At 40.9% G+C, this 20,419-nt stretch overlaps 1 protein-coding gene across 6 annotated transcripts in view; it reads right to left on the bottom strand.

Moving 5' to 3' along the window:
* Positions 1–20,419, bottom strand: part of DIAPH2 (diaphanous related formin 2) — a 1,317,111-nt gene that overhangs the window by 1,157,386 nt on the left and 139,306 nt on the right. For 5 of the 6 annotated variants that reach the window (XM_075572809.1, XM_075572806.1, XM_075572807.1 and 2 more), the window contains 2 exons: positions 13,283–13,459; positions 8,841–8,945 (listed from right to left, as the gene is read on the bottom strand). In XM_075572809.1, coding sequence (XP_075428924.1) covers positions 8,841–8,945; positions 13,283–13,459 — 282 coding nt within the window. Of the gene's footprint in view, positions 1–8,840; positions 8,946–13,282; positions 13,460–20,039; positions 20,067–20,419 lie in introns of those variants that run through there. The other variant, XM_075572812.1, reaches the window with a different exon arrangement.

Below are 20,419 nucleotides of genomic sequence, written 5' to 3'. Positions count from 1 at the left end.
ACACTAGTATTATACACTTAAACTTTCCTCTTAGGACAGTTTCCTTGAAATATTATCTTGTTTCTTCCAAATGCGCTCCATCCGATCTTTATTCTCCTGTTGGTTTTATTCAAATTGTTCCCATCCATTTTCATTTGCCAGTCAAGATAGACATAGTCTTCGACTTCTAGTTCTATTCCATTTATTTTGATCTTTTCTGACTTGACATATTTGTTGAACATCACTTTGGTCTTTCTGAGATTCATACATAGGCCCATATTCTTACTTGCTTCAACAAGTTCTCCAGTTTGTTGCTGGAGTTCTTCTGCATTTGTGGTCAAAAATAATGTGTTCTGCAAATCGTAGGTGATTCAAATATTCACCACTGATTTTGATTCCTTTTTCTTTCCAATCTAATGTCTTGAACAATTCCTTGTGTTTCTGTGATAAGCTTTGGTGACATTGGGTCTCCCTGTCGCACTCCCTTGCTGATCCTTATCTTGCTGGTGTACTCATGTAATAGACTGGTTTATGTGGCATTCTCGTAAATGTGCTTTATAATATCAATGAACACTTCAACACTGTCTTCTTAATGTATCAAACACCGCTGAGGTGTAGCAGAATTACATGCTTTTTCGTCTTGTATGAATCATAAGCTTAGTGTTTGATCATATTCATTACTTCGGAAAATCCCTTGTTATATGGCTTGAATGTGGTCCATTGTGCTGTATCGACTCTGAAATCACGCTTGTTCTCTAGGCTGAGTAACTTCAAGGGTCTGTTGCATCCGATTAGTGAGTATCTTTGTAAAAAAATGTGTAAGTGATTGGAAGTAGAATGATTGGTCTGTAGTTCTTGAGGTCGTTGTCTCCTTTCTTGTGGATGAGGAGGAGTATGGACTACTCAATTTTCTGGAATTTTCCTGTTCTTCAAGCAGCATGTAAAGAGTTTTGAAAGGATTTTTCTACTTTTTCCACCGCTTCTTCAAGATTTCAGTTGTAATTCCACCTTCCCAGGGAACCTTCCACTTCTTCATGGATTTTATTGCTTTTTCCACTTTTTCTGTAAGACGCATGGTGTATCATTGCTGGTTTCCTCTCACTTGTCCTCTGCTGGATAATGCCTTGTGTTATCTGTGTTTGCGTACAATATCATTTAGACGTCCTGAACTCTCTTTATGATAAGTGCTTTGCTTTTATTGTTGATTATTCATCTTGTTTGAGTACAAGGATTTGCTTCCTCAACCATAAGTCCCTGATTCGTCATCTTTAAGCTTTTGTTATTTTCAATAGCCTTCTTCACCATATCGCAGTAACATTTTCTTATATCTTCAGCTATACTTTGGAGGATTGTCTTGAGCAGCTCGGCATATTCCGTTCTTGTTCTTGTGCCTTGGGACAGTTTCATTCCTTGTCATCTCCTCATCCTCTTCAACAAGAATCTTCATATCGTGCTCAGAATTATTTGTTCAAGCTTCCCCATGCATCGTGTGCACGCTGAAGCGATGTCTCTGTTCTAGTTGAAATTATTTGCCGTTATTCTTGACATTATTTATGTTAATTGTTTTTGTCTTTTTAGTTTGTTTTTTTTTTCTTTCCAACTTTGCATTAAGATGTAATTTGCAGCAAACCACTGATGTCCAAACGGTTGACTGTGAAGCACTCAATCACATGTTTCTCGTTAGTTATATAACTATTACACTATTATGCATGAGTAAAACATTTCTGATATTTTAGTGTTTAAAAAAGCAGGACACATTAGTACATTGAGAAGCCCCAATTATTTTATTAAATGACATTATTATTCGTAAGCAGTTATCTGCGTTCTGCACACTGATTTTGTTCCATAGAATTACTAGGTTTTGCCTGCAGGTAGTTGAACAAAAAGAAAATGTACATTACGCAAAGAGAAGCCAGTATTTCCCAAGGCAATCTACTGTAAAACGAACAATAACTTGCGGGGGGAAAAAGAAAATATTCATCAGAATATTTAAACCAAAACCTTATGCATCACCTAATTCTATTGAAAATGAGGATTCTTCATGCTCATAGCAAATTTCACTTATCACTTGAAACATATTTTTGCCCGTGGATACGAAGAGGCAATTTCACAAAATATGCTGATGCTCTGTCTTGTCCTGCAATGAGTTATATATAATTGACTTGACAGTATCTGTTTCCTTGAAATACATTGGCTGGAAAAGAATGTTGCCGTTGAATTTTGGCTAGTGTTGGAATTCAAGTGAATGGTTGTAGCGTGGTCCGTTTAACCTGTTCAGGACCGGTAGGGCATTAAATGCTTGAATTTTCCAGCCATTTTCAAATGATGGGGGGACCGGCTCACATTTTGTAGGTGCCGTCTTGCTTGGAAACACAAAGTTGTTATGAATTGAAAGAATGAGAATGTCCACCGTAACAATTTGTACATGGTTAACCTCATATAGATTTTCAAATGAGACACAGATTTGCACAAAGTCAGCATGAACGATCACACTTAAAGTGGCAGTCCAAGTGGCATTGGTTTAATATATGCAGCCTTTGATTACCTTTACTGAAAACTAACTACTTAAGATACCGATCGATTAGTTCTTCTGTGATCATTTAGCAATGATCCGGCTTCCCAGGGTCCACTTAATGGCTGCCTTTCAGTTTCAAATTGATCAATCCTTCAGTCAGTATAACTCAGCAGCAACAATGTATCCTGATATTACTAAGGTAACTGTAACACGGACTTATCACTGTTGGAGAGAATCTGCCTCTAAACACAGCAGTGTGCTGGTTAATTGCACACAGGCAATCAACCAGACTCCACCTGGCTGATTAGGACTTTTAGAAAAAGCTCTTACACAGGGATAGGTGTTTATTGTTTTATGTATATTTTTGATTGCTCTATTGCTTAAAGGAACAGGCAATACAGCCTTATTTTAATTTCACCTTAAAAATGGTCTCCATTGCATACCTCTGCACACATCTCTTACAGTAACATTATCTATTATTGCAGTTTGCAGCTCAAACGGCTAGGAATATTGGCAACAAGTTATCACAAACAGGAAAGAGTTAGAAAGATCTTGCACTGCAGGGGAGGTGGGCTAAAAAAGGCTGCTATAGAAATCAAAGGATGCTCAGTATATTAAAACTCATTAAAAATATCATTAAGAAATCCTATCATCCCACACCCCTCCCCCTTTCAGTAGTCCCACCACTACCATCCTTCTCCCTCCTGTGTCACCCCCCCCCCCCCCCCATCACCTGGTAAATTGTTATGTATAATACTCAAATACGCAAACGATTTACCTACCGAGAATTTTGGTGATGTCTGAGTCAGTCTTGTCTTTTGTTTTCTTGTCGTCACCCCTAGTGCAATATATCACTTTTTCATGTTAGCTGAATTTTATTCTAATTGCTTATATGAGTGTCATGTTATACTTTGTTCCTGTACCTTACCTCAATAAAAATACAAGTTATAAAAAAAAAAAAATATCATTAAGAGTAGAATAACAAAAATGTAGTAAGAATGATCTAATACTACAGAACTGATTTAGAAAAACACATGTACAGTACTGTAGGATATTGCTGGGATCTGCACTGAACCCTATTCTCTTCCATTTTCATTCCTTTCTTTACTTGCTTCAAGAGGTCTCTTCCTATCATTTCCAAAGCTGATGTTTCGTTCAGGAGAAATCCGCATTTAACATATGAAGTGTCTCGCAGGTTAAAGTCAAGTTCGACTTCGACCCCAAAGCTCATTGAAGTCTAAAGGCTGCCATGGTAACCTCAGGAGCTACAGATTAAGAAAATAACATGCTCAGGGGGCAAAATTCAAACATTATAGGAGTGAAACTCCTATTAACAGCTGAGGGGGGGGGAGTTCTTTAATTCTAGTATAATTAAATGCCACACAGAATTCCTAGAAATAAAACAGGTTCTTAACTTGCTATGAAAGTTCAGATATCCAGCACGGGTCATCCTCTTATCACATAATACTTAAGATCGCTTCCACTCTGAGATGGGCAATTTTTTTGGTGGGGTTGGATCCACTGCGGATCGGCCGGTTCCTTTGGTCTGTGGATTTCAGAGGATCAATCTCAAAAAGGGCGATTCGAGTTTTGCGGAATTTTATTATTATTACCAATACATTCCGTGGATTCCGCAACCCGTGGATGGATTTGCAGAATACAATCCGCGGATTCTTAAGAATTCATCAACAGATTGTATCCAGTGGCGGATTTTGATGAATCCACACGGATTAAAACCGACCAAATCCGTTCACAGATTTCACACCTCGAAACAGATTTTTAGTGGAAAATGCGAGAAATTCCGGGAAACGGATTTGGGCGGATTCGCCTGTCGCTACTCCCACTGATGCTAATATCTTACTTGAGGGAAGGGTGAATATTTCTGCATGGTTGTCAGTTGGCTTTCATCCATCGGTGCTGAATGCACTCACTATTTTCAGAGGCTCCCATATGTGATTAAAGACGTTTGGCCAACTACTGTATAAATTGTTGATGTCAAAAAGAAGTTGTTTCCAAATCACTTTCCAATTATTCAGACCAATACTCCAAGTTAGATATTTGCAACATCTATACATTGTGCAGAAAATACATTTTTAGCACAAGCTGGTATCACTGCACTCCATATATATGTATTGTAATTGTATTCAGTGAAATGAGCAATGGTTTATTACCAAGATTGGTTATACCAAAAATTATATATATATATATATATATATATATATATATATATATATATATATATATATATATATATATATATATATGTAATCACAAATGAATACATGATACCGTTCTGTGGCTAACAAAATGCTTTTATTTGTGCGAGCTTTCGAGATACACTGATCTCTTCTTCTGGCGGTGTTACAATTGTAACAGACTTTCTGACCTGGCTCACCTACCCAATCTCACATTGGCCCCTGTGGTCTATCCAGTTCCCATTACATGGTAGTGTCTGATGGTGCACCTGTTGGCAACAGGACTCCTGAGTTTCCCGCATGATGGCAGTGGGGATATCAGCAAGACAGGCGCTGAGGTAGTGTGGTTTGAGTCCTACCTACATCCAGTGCAGCGCCTCCACCTCATCAGGATCTCTGCGTCCGCAGGGAGATGGATCTGATGAGGAACTCCTTCTTGGTGCCTTCCTCTGCTGAGTAACTCCACACTCACACATGAGGGTTTTGGTGAACTTGGGCATCTTTATTGTACATTCAGGCAGACTGCCCCTCATAGCGGTCGTACTCAGCCGCTCATTCCTTTGCTGCACTCCATTAGGAAGGTTCCTTCTCCTCTAATAGATTTGCTCTCCACCTCTCCCCTTAGGGAGATTCACCAGCTTGTCTCTCTTGAGCTGCCCAGACTCACAGCTATTGCATCAGCCTCTGCAACACTTCCACATGACTCTCCTGAACAGAGTCAAAACACCAATCAAACTGAACCACTAACTTTAGGCAGTTCTGTGTCTTATATCACCTCCAGAAACAGACACCCTCTGTGTCACTAATCGTGGACAGAAAGCATGGTGTCACTTCCTTTGGGACATATGACACCTCACCAGGGTTTGAGGGCAAACCTCCATGATTGTTGCTGGCAATCCTGCATACTTACCAGGTTTACTGCCAGCATGAGAAAGAGATATGTACACCAATTTTACACATGGCTACACAATGAATAAAGCAAGCACGGTTTAACTTAAAAACAGTGCATCTTGGAATGTTACTGTATCTGTGATGGAAGCCTATCCCTCCCCCTGTGTAGTATGCGATTTATGACTTAAGGTGTTAAATAGTCCCTGAATGTTAGTGATGTAAGAGTGTGTGTGTGTGTGTGTGTGTGTGTGTGTGTGTGTGTGTGTGTGTGTGTGTGTGTGTGTGTGTGTGTGTGTGTGTGTGTGTGTGTGTGTGTGTGTGTGTAAATATATAATTTATAAAAAAAAATATATATATATATATATATATATATACACACACACACACATTATTGTTATTGTTATTATTATTAAAGGACAAGAGGTTTATATAATTTACCCAAGACAGAGTTAGGAATAGAACATAAAAACTTATTTTTTCCAAAAGTACATTGTAAATAATTAGTAACACCCAGATTTGGGTCTTCCTTCCTTTCCGATAGTGGTGGTGAAACACCACTAACCTTTACAGAGATTGACAACTGCAAATCCTCATTAGCCGGAGTTTGTCCCCCATAATGTGATTATTCTAATGAAAGCAGCCTTGGCTCAAGTGATTGAAGAATAAATAGCTTAAACAATCTTTATTTTACAGTGGTTTTGCTTGAAATGATTTGTACTCAAATGTCTATTTTAACCTATTCTCTGCAAAGCCACACAAATATCATTCTGTAATCATTGTTAAGAGGAGAGATGGGTGAACCGAACCAAATCCGTTTCTCGGGAATTCCCGCGTTTGCCATTCAGAATCCGTTCCGCGGTGTCGAATCCGCCGACGGATTGTTCCAGTTTCAATCCACGTGGATTCCTCCAAAACCGCCATTTGATACAATCCGCAGATGGATTGTCGGGGGGTTAAAGAAAAAATCCGCATACGGTGGATCACCTTTTTTGGGACTGATCCGCGGCCAGAAGTCATTGGGGAAATGCATATTTCACCCCAAAAATGGATTCCCTGCAAAACATGTCTCCCAGCCTCATAGTGCTAATTACATCAGCACATTTGTAAGTTTAGTAGAATCTCACCAGACAGCGAGTGAAACATGGCGTCTGTGTCTCATCATTACGCAAATCTTGCGATTTAAAGGGGCTGTCTAAGCAATATCCTATTTTTTTAATAAATCAGTTCTGTAGTATTAGATAATAATGAATACATTGTTTTAATTTTAAAATTCAACGCTTTATGCCATTTTAAGGCGTTTTAATATACTGAGAATCTTTTAATTTCCCCCAGTAGTGCAAGATATTTGTAAAACTTTCTTATTTGTGATCATTTGTTGCCAATACTCCCAGCAGTTTGAGCTGCCAACAGTAACAATAGGAAATGTTACCTTAGTAATATAAGGCTGAGCGTATAGTAGCAGAGTTGCTTTGTGCGCGCACGTCAAGCACACTTCAGTACTTGGCTATACCAGTTAGCCAAGTGTCTACGCGCCTGCAGGCGAAGAGGCGCGTTCTCAGGCGGCTGCCACGTGGCATCAGTGTCATGTGAGCTGGTTAAGCCAATGACGATGAACCAGCTTCGCCACGGCCCTGGCACACCCCTGCCACGCCCCCGCATTGCCACCTCAATCTCCTGCAGCCAAGTGCACAGATCGCTGGGGCGGCCGTGCAGGTAGTATAAGCTCTGCCTAAGAATACATTGTAGCTGCTGAGTTGCACTGACTGAAGGATTGATTTGAAACTGAAAGGCCACCATTTAGTGAAACCTGTGAAGCAGAATTTTGCTGGTCGATCACGGGAGAACCAATCAACCGGCAGCTTAAGTAATTAGTTTTCAATAAAACTAATCAAATGTTGCATGTATAAAAACATTTTCTTTTTTAATTTTAGCTGCTTGGATTGCCTCTTTAAGAGAATTTAGCAAATCAGCATATTAAGCGAAATCGCAATGCGCAATGCTCGTCGATTTGCTTGCGAACCCGGACTCAGCCATGGCTCTTTTCTTAATCTAAATGGGCCCATTATGCATGGTTAATGATCTCATGCAAAAGTTGCACACATCTCCCACACCCCCAATCACGGCTAAATGGAAGTCCGTAATAAATGGCAAGCTGCTTTGGGAGGAGGGCAGGGTTTGTGTAAGTGTTTTCCATAATGGTAAAGCCAATTATTTTGCAGCTGCCTACAGAACTCCATGAAGATATTGGATTATGTAGTGTCACATTATGTCAGGAGTGGCCAACTCCCGTCCTAAAGGGCCACCAACAGGTCAGCTTTTAAGGATATCCCTGCTTCAGCACTGGTGACACAATCAATCCCTGCTTCAGCACAGGTGGCTCAATCCGTGGCTCAGTCTGAGCCACGGATTGAGCCACCTGTGCTGAAGCAGAGATATCCTTAACACCTGACCTGTTGGTGGCCCTTGAGGACTGCAGTTGGCCGCCCCTGCATTACGTTTTAGGGGCAGGTTTGCGCTCACCTAATTCTGTTTTGTTGAATTGAATTCTTGTTTTCTAATCCTCTTGATGCCAGAGGCGGCTGCACATCACTGCCAAGCATACAGCATGTGTTATCATATTGAGTTCAGTATCTCCAACACGTGTAACTCCATCCTGGCTAAGTATTACATAGTGCTACCAAGCTCCAATCTGTAACTCACAGTAGCAAACAGTTTGGAAATTAAGGCAGGCGGCAAAAATGGTAATACAGTATGATAAGCAGAAAAAGGCAAAGTAGCTTAATACAGTGTACATAGAATTATATTCCAGGGTGCTCATTTTCAGGGGGATAGGAGTCTCAAACAAGAAACACAGCTTTAAATATCAAGTAAGATGACAGCACACAAGCAGTTGTATCATCCTGATTTGCCAAGGTACCATCACCATTCCCTATTGCTTTGTTTGATAAACTGAAGAATTTGAAAACGGCAAAATCCCATGGATTAGCCTGGAGCTGTGGGTTTTAGAAATCTTATTTTCAAGTAATGGAAGTGTCATGTTTCTTATTACTGAGCAGCTTTGAGATGTGGACTAAATTCTAATGCAACAGTTTATTCACAGTTGAAGGCCTCTTGAAGTGCATTATTATGAAAGTTCTGCAAAATGCGCGCACGCCGAGAGTAAACAGAGACGGCAATGATTTAAACCAGGAGGACCTAGAAAGAGCAGGAAGGAGATGAAGCTAGAATGTCATTATTCTGATCTTTTTTTTAGGACTTACCGATTTGGCTGTCGCAGAAATGTACTGGACGACCATCTCGTGTTTCCTGGCCAGCTCCTTCAGCCGTAATGGCGCCTTGCGTTCTTCATTGAGGTTCATGTCTTCCTGTTGTAGCACAAACAGAAATATCAGACAACAATATCCACAAGAACAATGGGTAAATATATATATATATTATTATATATATTATTGTATTATTATATTACACACATATGTATATATGTATATTATATGTGTTATGTATTGTTATTGCATTAAACGGGTAATAACATCTGCTATATCTGTATGTGGATGCAAACAAGGGATATTTATTTGGATACATATGTATATCTGTATGTATCTATATGTATATTATACAGATGTAGCCAGCATTATTGCACCTGTAATGAGGCGTTCGGCATCAAAGATGGCGCATCATTTAACGTACCAGTGTAGGCACTGCTATTGAATCATATGGTGCAAGTGAAATGACCCGCCGCTGGGCTTCGGTTAACACATTTTTTTTATTCTCAACAGTGACATGTTAGTGTGCAATAACTTCGTCTACATATATGTATATGTTTCTATCTGCGAGCCAGGAGTAAGGGGCTTCGTTTTACAGTGCACCTTACAAAGTGTTTATCAGACCCAGGAAGATACAGGACGTTAATACAGATCTAGCAAGACTCACACTTGGCGTGACCATGAGGGAAATGCTGACGATCGCGACCCCACGGACAGTGAGTCTTGCAGCCTGGAAGGATTAATGCTAGGGGGGTCCATGCTTTTGAATGGGACCCCGCAGTGTTAATCCTTCTCTTGATGGGCCATGCGCTGGGGAGAGAATGTCATGCTCGCCTCTCAGATGAGCAGCAAACTCCCTGTTTATTATTATTTACGTGCGTTTGAAGCAGCGGGTATTTGCTAGATCTTTTAAAAAAAGTCTGCTTCCTTAATTTATTTTGTGTGTCTATTTGGCATTGTATACTATAATATTAAGCTGGTGGTGGTCCATTATTTCCTTTTGGAGAAAGCATAAAATATTTTGCACCCACGCAAAATAAACCTTATAACTAGGGTGACCATACGTCCCGATTCAGCCGGGCAGTCCTGGGTTTTCATTAAACGTCGCAGTGTCTTGACAACATTTCTCAAAACTATTCAAAATGTTTTCCTTGCTTAGACTCACTTAAAACCGTAAAAATAGACACTGCGTGTGATCGATCATATCACAAAGGAAACATTTTAAATATATTGGTAAACTCCAATTACCAGTAGCTACATGTAATACAGTAATGTGCTGTACTCAAGAGTTTGTGTTATGTTAGGAACCTAAAATAAATCAATAATACAACATCAATGGGGACACTATAACACAAAGGCCATAATAACATTCATTTTTAAGTGGTGCCATTTAAAAAAAAAAAAAAAATTTTTTTAATATGTCCTGGTTTTTTTAAATCTGATCACCCTACGTATAACATACAAACAGATATCTGGAGCACAACAGCAGAAATATAAGAATCATTGCAGACTGGAAAAGTCGGTGCAAAATATATTGTTTCTTTTTTATAGTTGAGCACTGCAGGTTAGTTTGTTACCTTTAATAATGATTCAGTGCACTGGTGTGTTAGCTCTAGTCTACAGTACATACAGTTTATGTAGCAACCAGCAGGGGTGAGGATGCTACAATTAATCTGTGTGTCTGCAGACTGGCCTTGCTTTAATTACCAGTAAAAGCCTCAGAGAACGGAGATGTGCAAAGCACATTCTAACAGTTCTGCCCTTCACATCCAGAACACATGTTTCCTTTGATAGACCTGGGGTTTAGAAAAGGGAGTATCAAGGTAAACATCTACTCATTTAAAACTAATTTGGTGGAGCAGAGTGAGAGTAGGATAATTCATTTGAGATGCCTTCATTGTTCCCGGTTATTGTAAGCGTGAACGCGTGCCCTTGCCATGTCTGCTGCTAGAAACACATCTCATCTCCAAGCTTAGAGGGTGCAATACATCTTTCACAAAGGTAACAGGTGCTGTGAGATGTGCAACGATGGTTTCAGAACTCAAGTATTCAGGTGCAAACTTACAGAATGTTTTCAGCGAAAAACATAGGAAATGAAGGCCAGCATTTAGGGGGCGGTATGCAGGATTGACAGATTGTACGTGGATCCACAATAAATAATGACAATAAAAAAATACAAGGCTGGCCAGAAAGACAAATAATGTGATTAGCTGTGTTCAATTTTGTGAGGAAAAGCATTTCTTCATTTATTTTAATTTTATCCATTAACTTTTATCTATTTACATTCGGTAACATGCATTAGTAACTGATATATTTAGTAACGCTTTATTTGTTTGTTAATAGGAAACGACTCAACCCATTCAAACTATGTATGCGGCTGTTAAAACAAAGATCCTGCATTTAGCATCATAAAATACTTTTGAAAATTGTAGTTCCAACATAATCACATATTTTCCTGTTTTAATGTGGTGTATGAAAACGGATATAATTATTGTATTGTTTACATAATGTGAAGACAATGCTGGCAATTTGACCCTTTCAGTGCTGTGCAAAACGGGGCGGCATATATAATATTACAAGAAGAAGCATATAGACTGCCCCAATGTCAGGTCAGATTGGCTGCCTACTTCCTATGAATCAATGAGCTGCTACAGTGCATCCCTCCACCTTTGGAAATTGTAAACGTCTGCGAAAGGAGAGTGAACAAAAACAACAGACGAAGAAAGACCTGAATAATGAAAAGTAACAGGCCCAGTATTGCCAACCTAGCTCTATCTCATGAGTTTGCAATTCAATTCTGGGTTTCCGAGTGTCCATTATTCTTACAGGTGAATCCTACTTGTATTCAGTATGCGCTGGAATGATTGGTAGAACATAATGATTGGACCTCAGTCTTATGATACATGGAACCAGTTGGGCAATGCTGTTGGAGATCTGGTGTAGTGGCCAATCTGTTCTAACATGAATACACCAGCTTGCTGGTATTCAGTTTATCCACATGCACTCAGTTGAGTATAACCTTAAGTAAATCAATTGACTTTCCTATATTGCAGAGCTGTAATTGATTATTAATAGTGGAAGTGTACTTTTCTCTTATTCCCACATTGGAGACCACCATGTTGCCCGGGGACCCGCATTAAAGTCTTGCATTAATTTTCTGCTACAAAGCTTCATTTATTTACACGGGATTGGGCACTTATTGACTGAGTACTGATAAAATGATAGCTACAGAATGTATATTTATAATGCCCTTTTACCTATACCTACTTTATCCTTTTGCTTTGCTCAAGAGGTGAACTCACTGTTTGACGAATAGAGTAATCGGATTGACCCAAACATTTTTCAGGGGAACATTGAACCTGCTTCCTTGCTCAACTGTAAAAACAGCTTTTAGAATGTCTCACTGATCTGCGATGTGTGGGGAAAGTCAACTTAATATGAAAATGCACACATCTTGGCTTTCAATATTTGAACCAAGTCTATGGGGCCTATGTATCAACACAGTAAAAAGTATATTTAGAAACACTGCTCTGTTTTTGGAGCAGGGCCGAAGTAAAAGTAAGAACTGTTTCCTACAGCTGATGCACTATGCTTTACTTGCATCCCTTCTGATAATCAGGATTTTTTTGGGCTAAATAAAAAGCAAATAGAATAGCACAGAGAGAAGCAGAATGTGATACAAATCATTATAATCTGTGCCCCATGTAACTCCTCCCCAACTCCTCCTACTGACTCTCCCCAAGGTGCAAGCTGGGGCAGAGACGCAGAATGTGATACATCTCATTATAATCTGTGCACCATGTAACTCCCCCCCAACTCCTCCTACTGACTCTTTCAAAGGTGCAAGCTGGGGCAGAGACGCAGAATGTGATACATCTCATTATAATCTGTGCCCCATGTAACTCCCCCCAACTCCTCCTACTGACTCTCCCCAAGATGCAAGCTGGGGTAGAGATGCAAAATGTGATACCATCTCATTATATTCTGTGCACCGTGTAACTCTCCCCCAACTCCTCCTACCTACTCTGCCCAAGGTGCAAGCTTGGGCAGATGGGGCAAAATTGGAGCAAAATGCTTTGATATGTAGTGTAGGGTGAAATTCCCCGGTTTTGCTCCAAAATTGCTTTGATACCTGTACATAGGGCAATAACATCCTAAGGTTTGTGGACCTGGAACTTACGCGATGACAAGATGCCTGACAAGAGATTGTTAGAAAATAAGAGACCTCTGCTTTAGTTCTCTCTTTTTACAGCTAATAATGCAGTTAATTAAACACCCTGTCTTTGACAGAACCACTGACTGAGCCACCTGTGCTGAAGCAGGGATATCCTGAAAACCTGAACTGTTGGAGGGTTCTTGAGGACTGGAGTTGAGCACCTCTGTTCTACAGTATTGCCTTTGTATGGTGTGGCCTTTAATGGGAATCCAATACAACTCACCATCATTTTCTCAAAGAGATCCATAATTTCCTTCTCGGACAGATTCAACGAGCTCTCGTCAAATAATTGCTGCGGGGCAGGGAACTCGGTCACTGATGTCTGAGAATCAATGGGGTGCTGAATAAAAGGCTTCTCCTTTCTCATACCAGATTTCCTAAAACTTGTTATCCGGTCCCGCTGAAAATACATTAAAAAAAAATTAATGGACAAACAATGACATCACCTGAATGTTTATTTTTTTACCTGAATTACAAACAAACAAACAAACAAACAGAAGAGCAGTGACAGTGTTTGAAGCGTGATGTCATAGTGCACTGCCAGCCTCAGAGATCTTTTTGTTAGAGGAAGTACATTCTAAAGAAGTCTAAAATAATAGACTGGTGCACTAAGACAGGGTATCCAACTCGAGTCCTCAAGGGCCAACAATAGGTCAGGTTTTAAGGATATCTCTGCTCACAATGACTGAGCCACCTGTGCTGAAGCAGGGATATCCCTAATACCTGGCCTGTTGGGGGCTCTTGAAGACTGAAGTAGGCCACCCCTTTACTAAGGTGATGTATGGTGCCTATGCCTAATCCATCTAACCAAAAAGGGAATCCTTCCACACACTGTTACCAGTGTTTTGCACAGCTGGCGTTCATAATGGGGCTTTGGGGATGGAAATGGCAGCTATGACCAAAACAATGACATGATTAAGAGATCCATGATAAAGACCTCAGTTTGTGACCACAGCAGGAATGCAACATTGGTGCTGTTGTGTCATATGAAATAACTTGGCCCAGATCAACAAAGCTCTGTTAAAGCTGCAGTTCAGTCTTTTTTTTTTTACATTTATTTTTTCACTTCAATAGTTTCATGTGTGCAATCTCTAATTGCCTAAAGAACAGTATAGCTGCAGCTCAATTCGTTTTCCATGTATTGATAGGTCGAAATTTGGTGACATATTAAAAGCTGGCATTTGTTTATAATCTGCTTGACTGGCAGTGGAAGCTCATGAATATTCATGAGCAATCCTGCACTGACAAGTGCTAGAGGGAGGGCAGGGCTGACAAAGGGGTGTGCCAGAGTTTGTGACAGGACATGAAGGGGCAGTGCCTTAGCAAATGGCTGTTAAAATAGAATACAAGAAAATTGGTCTTTCAAAGTTGTTTTTTTTAAAACAGAAAATGCTAAAAGTATTTTTTCTTACTACAGAACTGATTTATTAAAAAAAACAAACATGCAGGATATTGACTGAACTGCAGCTTTAAGTCGGACCTCATAACGTGATGTGGCCTGAAACACTGGCCATTCTACATCTCAGTAGCACAAGCTTAAAGTCACATTACTGTAGCATAGTGTTGCATCACCTTCCAATAACATGAAGTTAGCGTTACTCCGACTCAGACCCTTAATAGGTCTTTAACTCAAGTTGGGAAAGAGAGAAGAGGAGAGGGAATGCCATAAAATAACAATGTGTTGGTATGTCAGACCCACCTGTGGGTTACACTAATGCAGGACATGGAACAGCCTTATTTCAGCAGAAAGGGGGGTGATAGACAGCACTCTGTACCGGGAAACTAAGCAGGGTTGCAGGGTGCACGGAACAGGAGGGGACTCTTGTTCCCCTCACAAGTACTAACAAACCAGAATAGTACCAGAACTCTGTCTCTAAGCTAATGATACTGAAAAAAAACCAGTGGAGTGAATATGAATAATTTAATAAACTGAAATTCTAACAACAGTAGCCTATGTGTCAATGCAAAAATCAATGTCACCATGGGAAAAGTCAAAATGTAGGGGGTAAAGGGGAAGAAGGAGAAGGGGAAAAAAACACATGACACAAAAGGAAAAAAACACAACATTGAAAAAGGAAAGCAAACTAGGGGGGCGACGTTTCGATGGGTGACCTCTTCATCTGGCCCATTCCCCCTGGTCCAAAGGGTCCCAGAGGTACTTCCCTAAGCCTTCCCTCCCCACTGTCAAAAATCACACACTCACTAAGCACACAATATATGTCATAAATCGTGCAGAGGACCGAGTGAAAACAACAGATATCAATCACTAAACTAAAGAACATGAATTATGCAAAAGCAAAGTGTATATGCAGACATCTGTAGTCAAACAGTAAATGAATTAGAGCAAACCCTCTGTCCTCTGCTCCTCGTGCCCTGTGGAGAGCCTTATTTCAGCATCTGCAGGTGAGTAACGCCAATTTTGGTACGTCCTAACTAACGTAATGTTAACTCACCATGTTAACCTTAATGGACTTTAGTTTATACGTGATGTTACGGTAGCACCTCATTGGCATGTAATTACCACGAACGGCTGTAATAGTTAATGATATGCTCTTTACAGGAGAAAACATGACAATGTTTTTTATAGTCTCTTGAGGATACACCGTTATTCTTAACATACTGCTAAGTTGGGTTAATGTCATGTTAAATGACCTAATAGAAATGTGTGTGTGTCTGGGCCTTAATGTGTAACTCTCGGTTCTGTTAACTGGGGAATATAATATTGTTCAGTAGATACAGGGGTTTATTCAACGTGTATGCTTGTTTATGCTCATGTCTCAAACTGTTACCAAATAAAGACCTGTTATATTGCTAACCCTGGTTTGCACACATTTTCTTGGTCTTTTGGGCAACGGGGAGAAGAGACACTCACACACTATACCTATTGGGGGATATTTTGCTAAGACGACTCCACACCACCTAAACAGGCTGACATCACCCTCTGAGGGCAAGAACTCACATTAGGCCGTGTGAGTTTTATGTTTATTGGGACTCCACCATAGGAGTCTGCATTTACCCACTACAGTCTGCGTTGAGGGCGAAGTCTCACACAAGCCCGTGTGAGCCACTGAAACTATATGTTTATGTTTCATTGATTGTTTATTTAGTGTAATTCCACCATCACCCCTTCCTCCATACCCCCCACATATGTGACACTAATACTGTGTTTTATTCCATTTTTATTCAACTTCATCCTGTTCCATCAACATCGTGAGGTCCATGAGTTTTGCGCTGACCGTCTTCACACTCCCATTGCCACGTTAAGAAGGACACGGGGTTCCCTTCTTCAAGGTCAAGCAGCAACCAAAAATCATCAAAAGGGCCAGTATATATTTTTATACTCTTTTACACCACAAAACACAATTTTTTATTTTTCTACATATTTTAATATATCAAAGGCGTTGTAGCATTTTTTAGCCACACATTCCAGGGAGCGCCCCAGTTCAAACAACCACTGAGAAATGTGTGTGTGTCTGGGCCTTAATGTGTAACTCTCGGTTCTGTTAACTGGGGTACATAATATTGTTCAGTAGATACAGGGGCTTATTCACTAATGTGCGAAAGCGAAGATGCTCAGGGTGTTTGGAAGCAAATAATCGATATATACGTACTGCAACATGTTAAGATTCCCAAAGATGAAATGCTGCATAATGATTATTGTAACAAATTAGTTAAAAAAAAAAAAAAAAACAACAACTACACCATACCATCTTCAGCAATAGAAAATAAGAGGTTCATTAGTGAACACATCAGGACGCACTAATGATATGAATGTGAAGATGTCAGTGAGTAGTTAAGAAGCGGAACGTGTGTCGCCCGCCACTGACGGCGCACATCGGAGATCTGTGCCCCTGATCTCCGACTCTTGCTAATGAAAAGATTTCGATTTTAAATGTGACTCATTGAAAGTAGCTGCGTGAAGGTGGAGGAGAGTTTGATGATCTGCAGACACTGCTGCTTCCACACTTTAAAGCAGCAATCCAACCTGCTCTGTACATGTTCCCTTTTTTACCATAAATTATAACTTTTTTGTGTTTTAAAGAAAAAAAATAATAATTAAGAGGTTTGAAGCAGGTATACTGCTATACTTCTCTCGGTCGGTGCTGCCGGCAAAAGCCCCAGTTGGGTGATCAAAATGGCGGTTTAAAAGTCCCGCATCCTGCGGGCCAGTAGGAAGCCGCAAAGTCATCCATTGCGGCTTTATATTGGCCGACTTGATGCGGGAGCTTTAGTCTGGACAGAGATACCGGCAGCACACACGGAGTGAGTTAACTGAGGAAGAAGGGGGTTCCCAAAGCTGAAATCAATGCGATTCAATTCCGGAGACCCCCTGCTTCAAAACTATAGAAAAACATGTTATCAAACTTTCCTAAATAACGTAATATATATATATATATATATATACACACAAATACACTGTGTATAAAATGGGATCATTAAAAAAGGAGGATTATGAGCATATAGTTTAAACTGAAAGGGAGTGGCTAACACCTTCTGTCAATAACGTTACATATGGGTTTCACATATAGAAATGGAGCTATTGTATATAATCCCCAACTGCCTAACAGAAAAGAAGATATATCTGGAATTCTATAACAGAAAATAAGGATCATTAAGATGACCAGGCAGTGACAGGGGGAGGGCAGTTGGAGTAGCACGAGGAGGGCAGTTGGAGTGACGGGGGGAGGGCAGTTGGTGTGACAGGGAGAGGGCAGTTGGATTGATAAGGGAAGGGCAGTTGGAGTGACAGGGGGGATCACAGTTGGGGTGACGGAGGGAGGGCATTTGAAGTGACAGGTGGGAAGGCAGTTGGAGTTACAGGGGAGAAGGCTTTTGGAGTGATGGGGGAGCGCAGTTCGAGAAACAGGGAGGGCAGTGTTGGACAAGAGGGTGATAGGGGTAGTTGAGGTGACAAGGAGACAAGGGTGTGACAGGAGGGTAATGGAAGGCAGTGGGGGAAAAGGGGGCAGTTGGTGTGATGATTCATAACTTGCTCTCCTGTCTCCACAGTCAGCACCATGTTGACCTCCCAGCAGACAGGGTGTATAGTCATTGTATCCTGTGCTGCTTGGGAGCCCACCAGGGGTCGCTGGTCCATAGGAGCTCAGGAGAAGAGCTGGTTAGGGGGCGCTCTGGCCTTTTCTCTCCCATGTCTTTATGGTCCCTCTGCAGTCACTTTTTTTCTTCTTCAGGGACCGCACAGGAAGCACTGAAGGGCCGCATACGGCCCACTGGCCACGAGTTGGCTACCCTTAAGCTTGAGCTATTGTGTAAATGAGTTTGCAAGTATACAGTAGCTATTCAGAAAGCTTCTATTACTTGTCAAACTTGATTGAGAACTGCATCTCCCCAATCGATAGTACTCCCGCTCAGAAAAAACATACGGGAGATCAGGAAATGTTCAAACTAGCATTTTTTTAAATATGAAGCTATTCTAGCAGCTCCAAGATGCACATCGCGGCTGCAGCGCACAGGTTCTGATCTCCCCATCTGAAGGGTAGGGATCCGAAATGTGACTCTGAAGAAATGTTTTTAATTTTCCTGCATCGGATTGATGCCGGGAGTTTCCGGAGCTGCCGCGCATTAATACTAGATCCGGAGACCCTTTGCTTCCATCCTATGTAATAAAATTAAATTTACAGGCAGCTTCGTTACCTTAGTGGCTAACTGCTAAGGCAATGAAGGTGTTGAATACTAGTTCCCCAGTTTGTTGGGGATAGAAGGGGTGGGTGAAGGTTGGAGTTGCCCCAGAGTGGGTGATAAGGCCTACCGGCAGGGTTGCGGGTGGAGATAACCCTTTATTACCTTAGCAGTTTCTACCACTAAGAAAATGAAGGGGTTAACCCATCCCGCTTCCCAACCGGTAGGCCTAACCACCCACCCTGGAGCAGCAGCCCCCTTCACCCACACCCTCTACCACAAGAAACCAGGTACTCTAGTTTAACCCCTTCATTACCTGTAATGAAGCTGTTTTTATTTGATTTTAATAACACAGTATTGAAGCAGGGGGTCTCCGGAGCAGAATCGCATTAATTTCAGCCTCGGGGACCCCCTGCTTCCCGAGTTACAGGCCCCGGTATGGGGTGCCGGTATCTCCCGGCATTGTTTAAATGTTCCGCCTCACGTGACCGGAGATTTAAACAATGCAGGGAGATACCGGAACCCCATACCAGGGCTTGTAACTCAGGAATCAGGGGGTACCCGGGGCTGAAATTAATGAGGTTCAGCTCCGGAGACCCCCTGCTTCAATACTGTGTGATTAAAATGTAAATAAAAGCAGTGTTATTGCCTGTAAGAGATGTACAGGGAGATGCAGCTCTCTCTGTGCAGCTCTTTCAGACTGCATGCAGATCGCAGCAGTAAATTTTAGAAAAAGGCTGAGATAAGGACACTGATATCCTGAGCAGAAATTGTATTTTCCTACAGTACCTCACGATTTCTGACTTGCGATAATTCTTTCTGAATAGCGTGATAACACAAATGTTAGACAGTGAGGTAGGGTCATGCCAAACCATTCGATTTGACAGTGATAACATAAACATTGAAGCTACTAAAGTAGGCCCCTATGTCCAACTCAAGTGAAGCGCTTGAAAGTGTCTTCTGGTGCAACAAGTGTCTTATGGAACAATGTTTAATAAATATGTGTCTTAATGGAGTAGCTATATGAACAGCCCACTAACTTGTTCAGAATTCGGGCAGCTCAGAAGTATGGAGAGATGTATGCAGGACATTACCCGTAAAGACAAGAAAAAGAATGAATGGGTTCGGATACAAACAAAATTCATCACAAAGGTGACAAAATGAAAATGGCAGTGGGCCAGACATCGCAAGAAGACATTGTTGCCATTGTTGGACAAAGATGGTACTCGACTAGATTCCAAGGTCAAAAGCCCAAGACGATGACCAAAAGGAAGACGGGAGGATGAAATCAGAGCATTTGTTGGAGCAAAATGGAGAAGAGAGGCTTGCATCCACCGTACCTGGCAGATCATTGGAGACACTTTCAACTAGTAGTGGATCGACAAGAGCTGAGGATTTTGATAAATAAATATATACATACACACAATAAAAATGCATTTAGGCTGACAATCTGTATTCTACCTATTTTTGATTCATACCTATAATCTTGGAGGGCTGATGGTACTATTTAGAGTCTAATTTATTATAGTGATAATGTTTCCTGGAGCTTTCTTGAGGTGTGTTCTCATGTACTGTACATGTAGTTACAGGTGCAGAGATATTATGACTGGGTTTTGGTTTGAGGGCGTTTCCACTAACAGCAATATTAACAAACTAAATAGCAAAAACCCTTGGGCATTCCGTAAGCCTTAAAGTATTTCAACTTGACAGCGCTCCACAA

Source organism: Ascaphus truei, chromosome 16, assembly GCF_040206685.1.
Source record: "Ascaphus truei isolate aAscTru1 chromosome 16, aAscTru1.hap1, whole genome shotgun sequence".
Lineage (NCBI taxonomy): Eukaryota > Metazoa > Chordata > Amphibia > Anura > Ascaphidae > Ascaphus > Ascaphus truei.
This window is presented reverse-complemented; position numbering and strand designations above follow the sequence as displayed.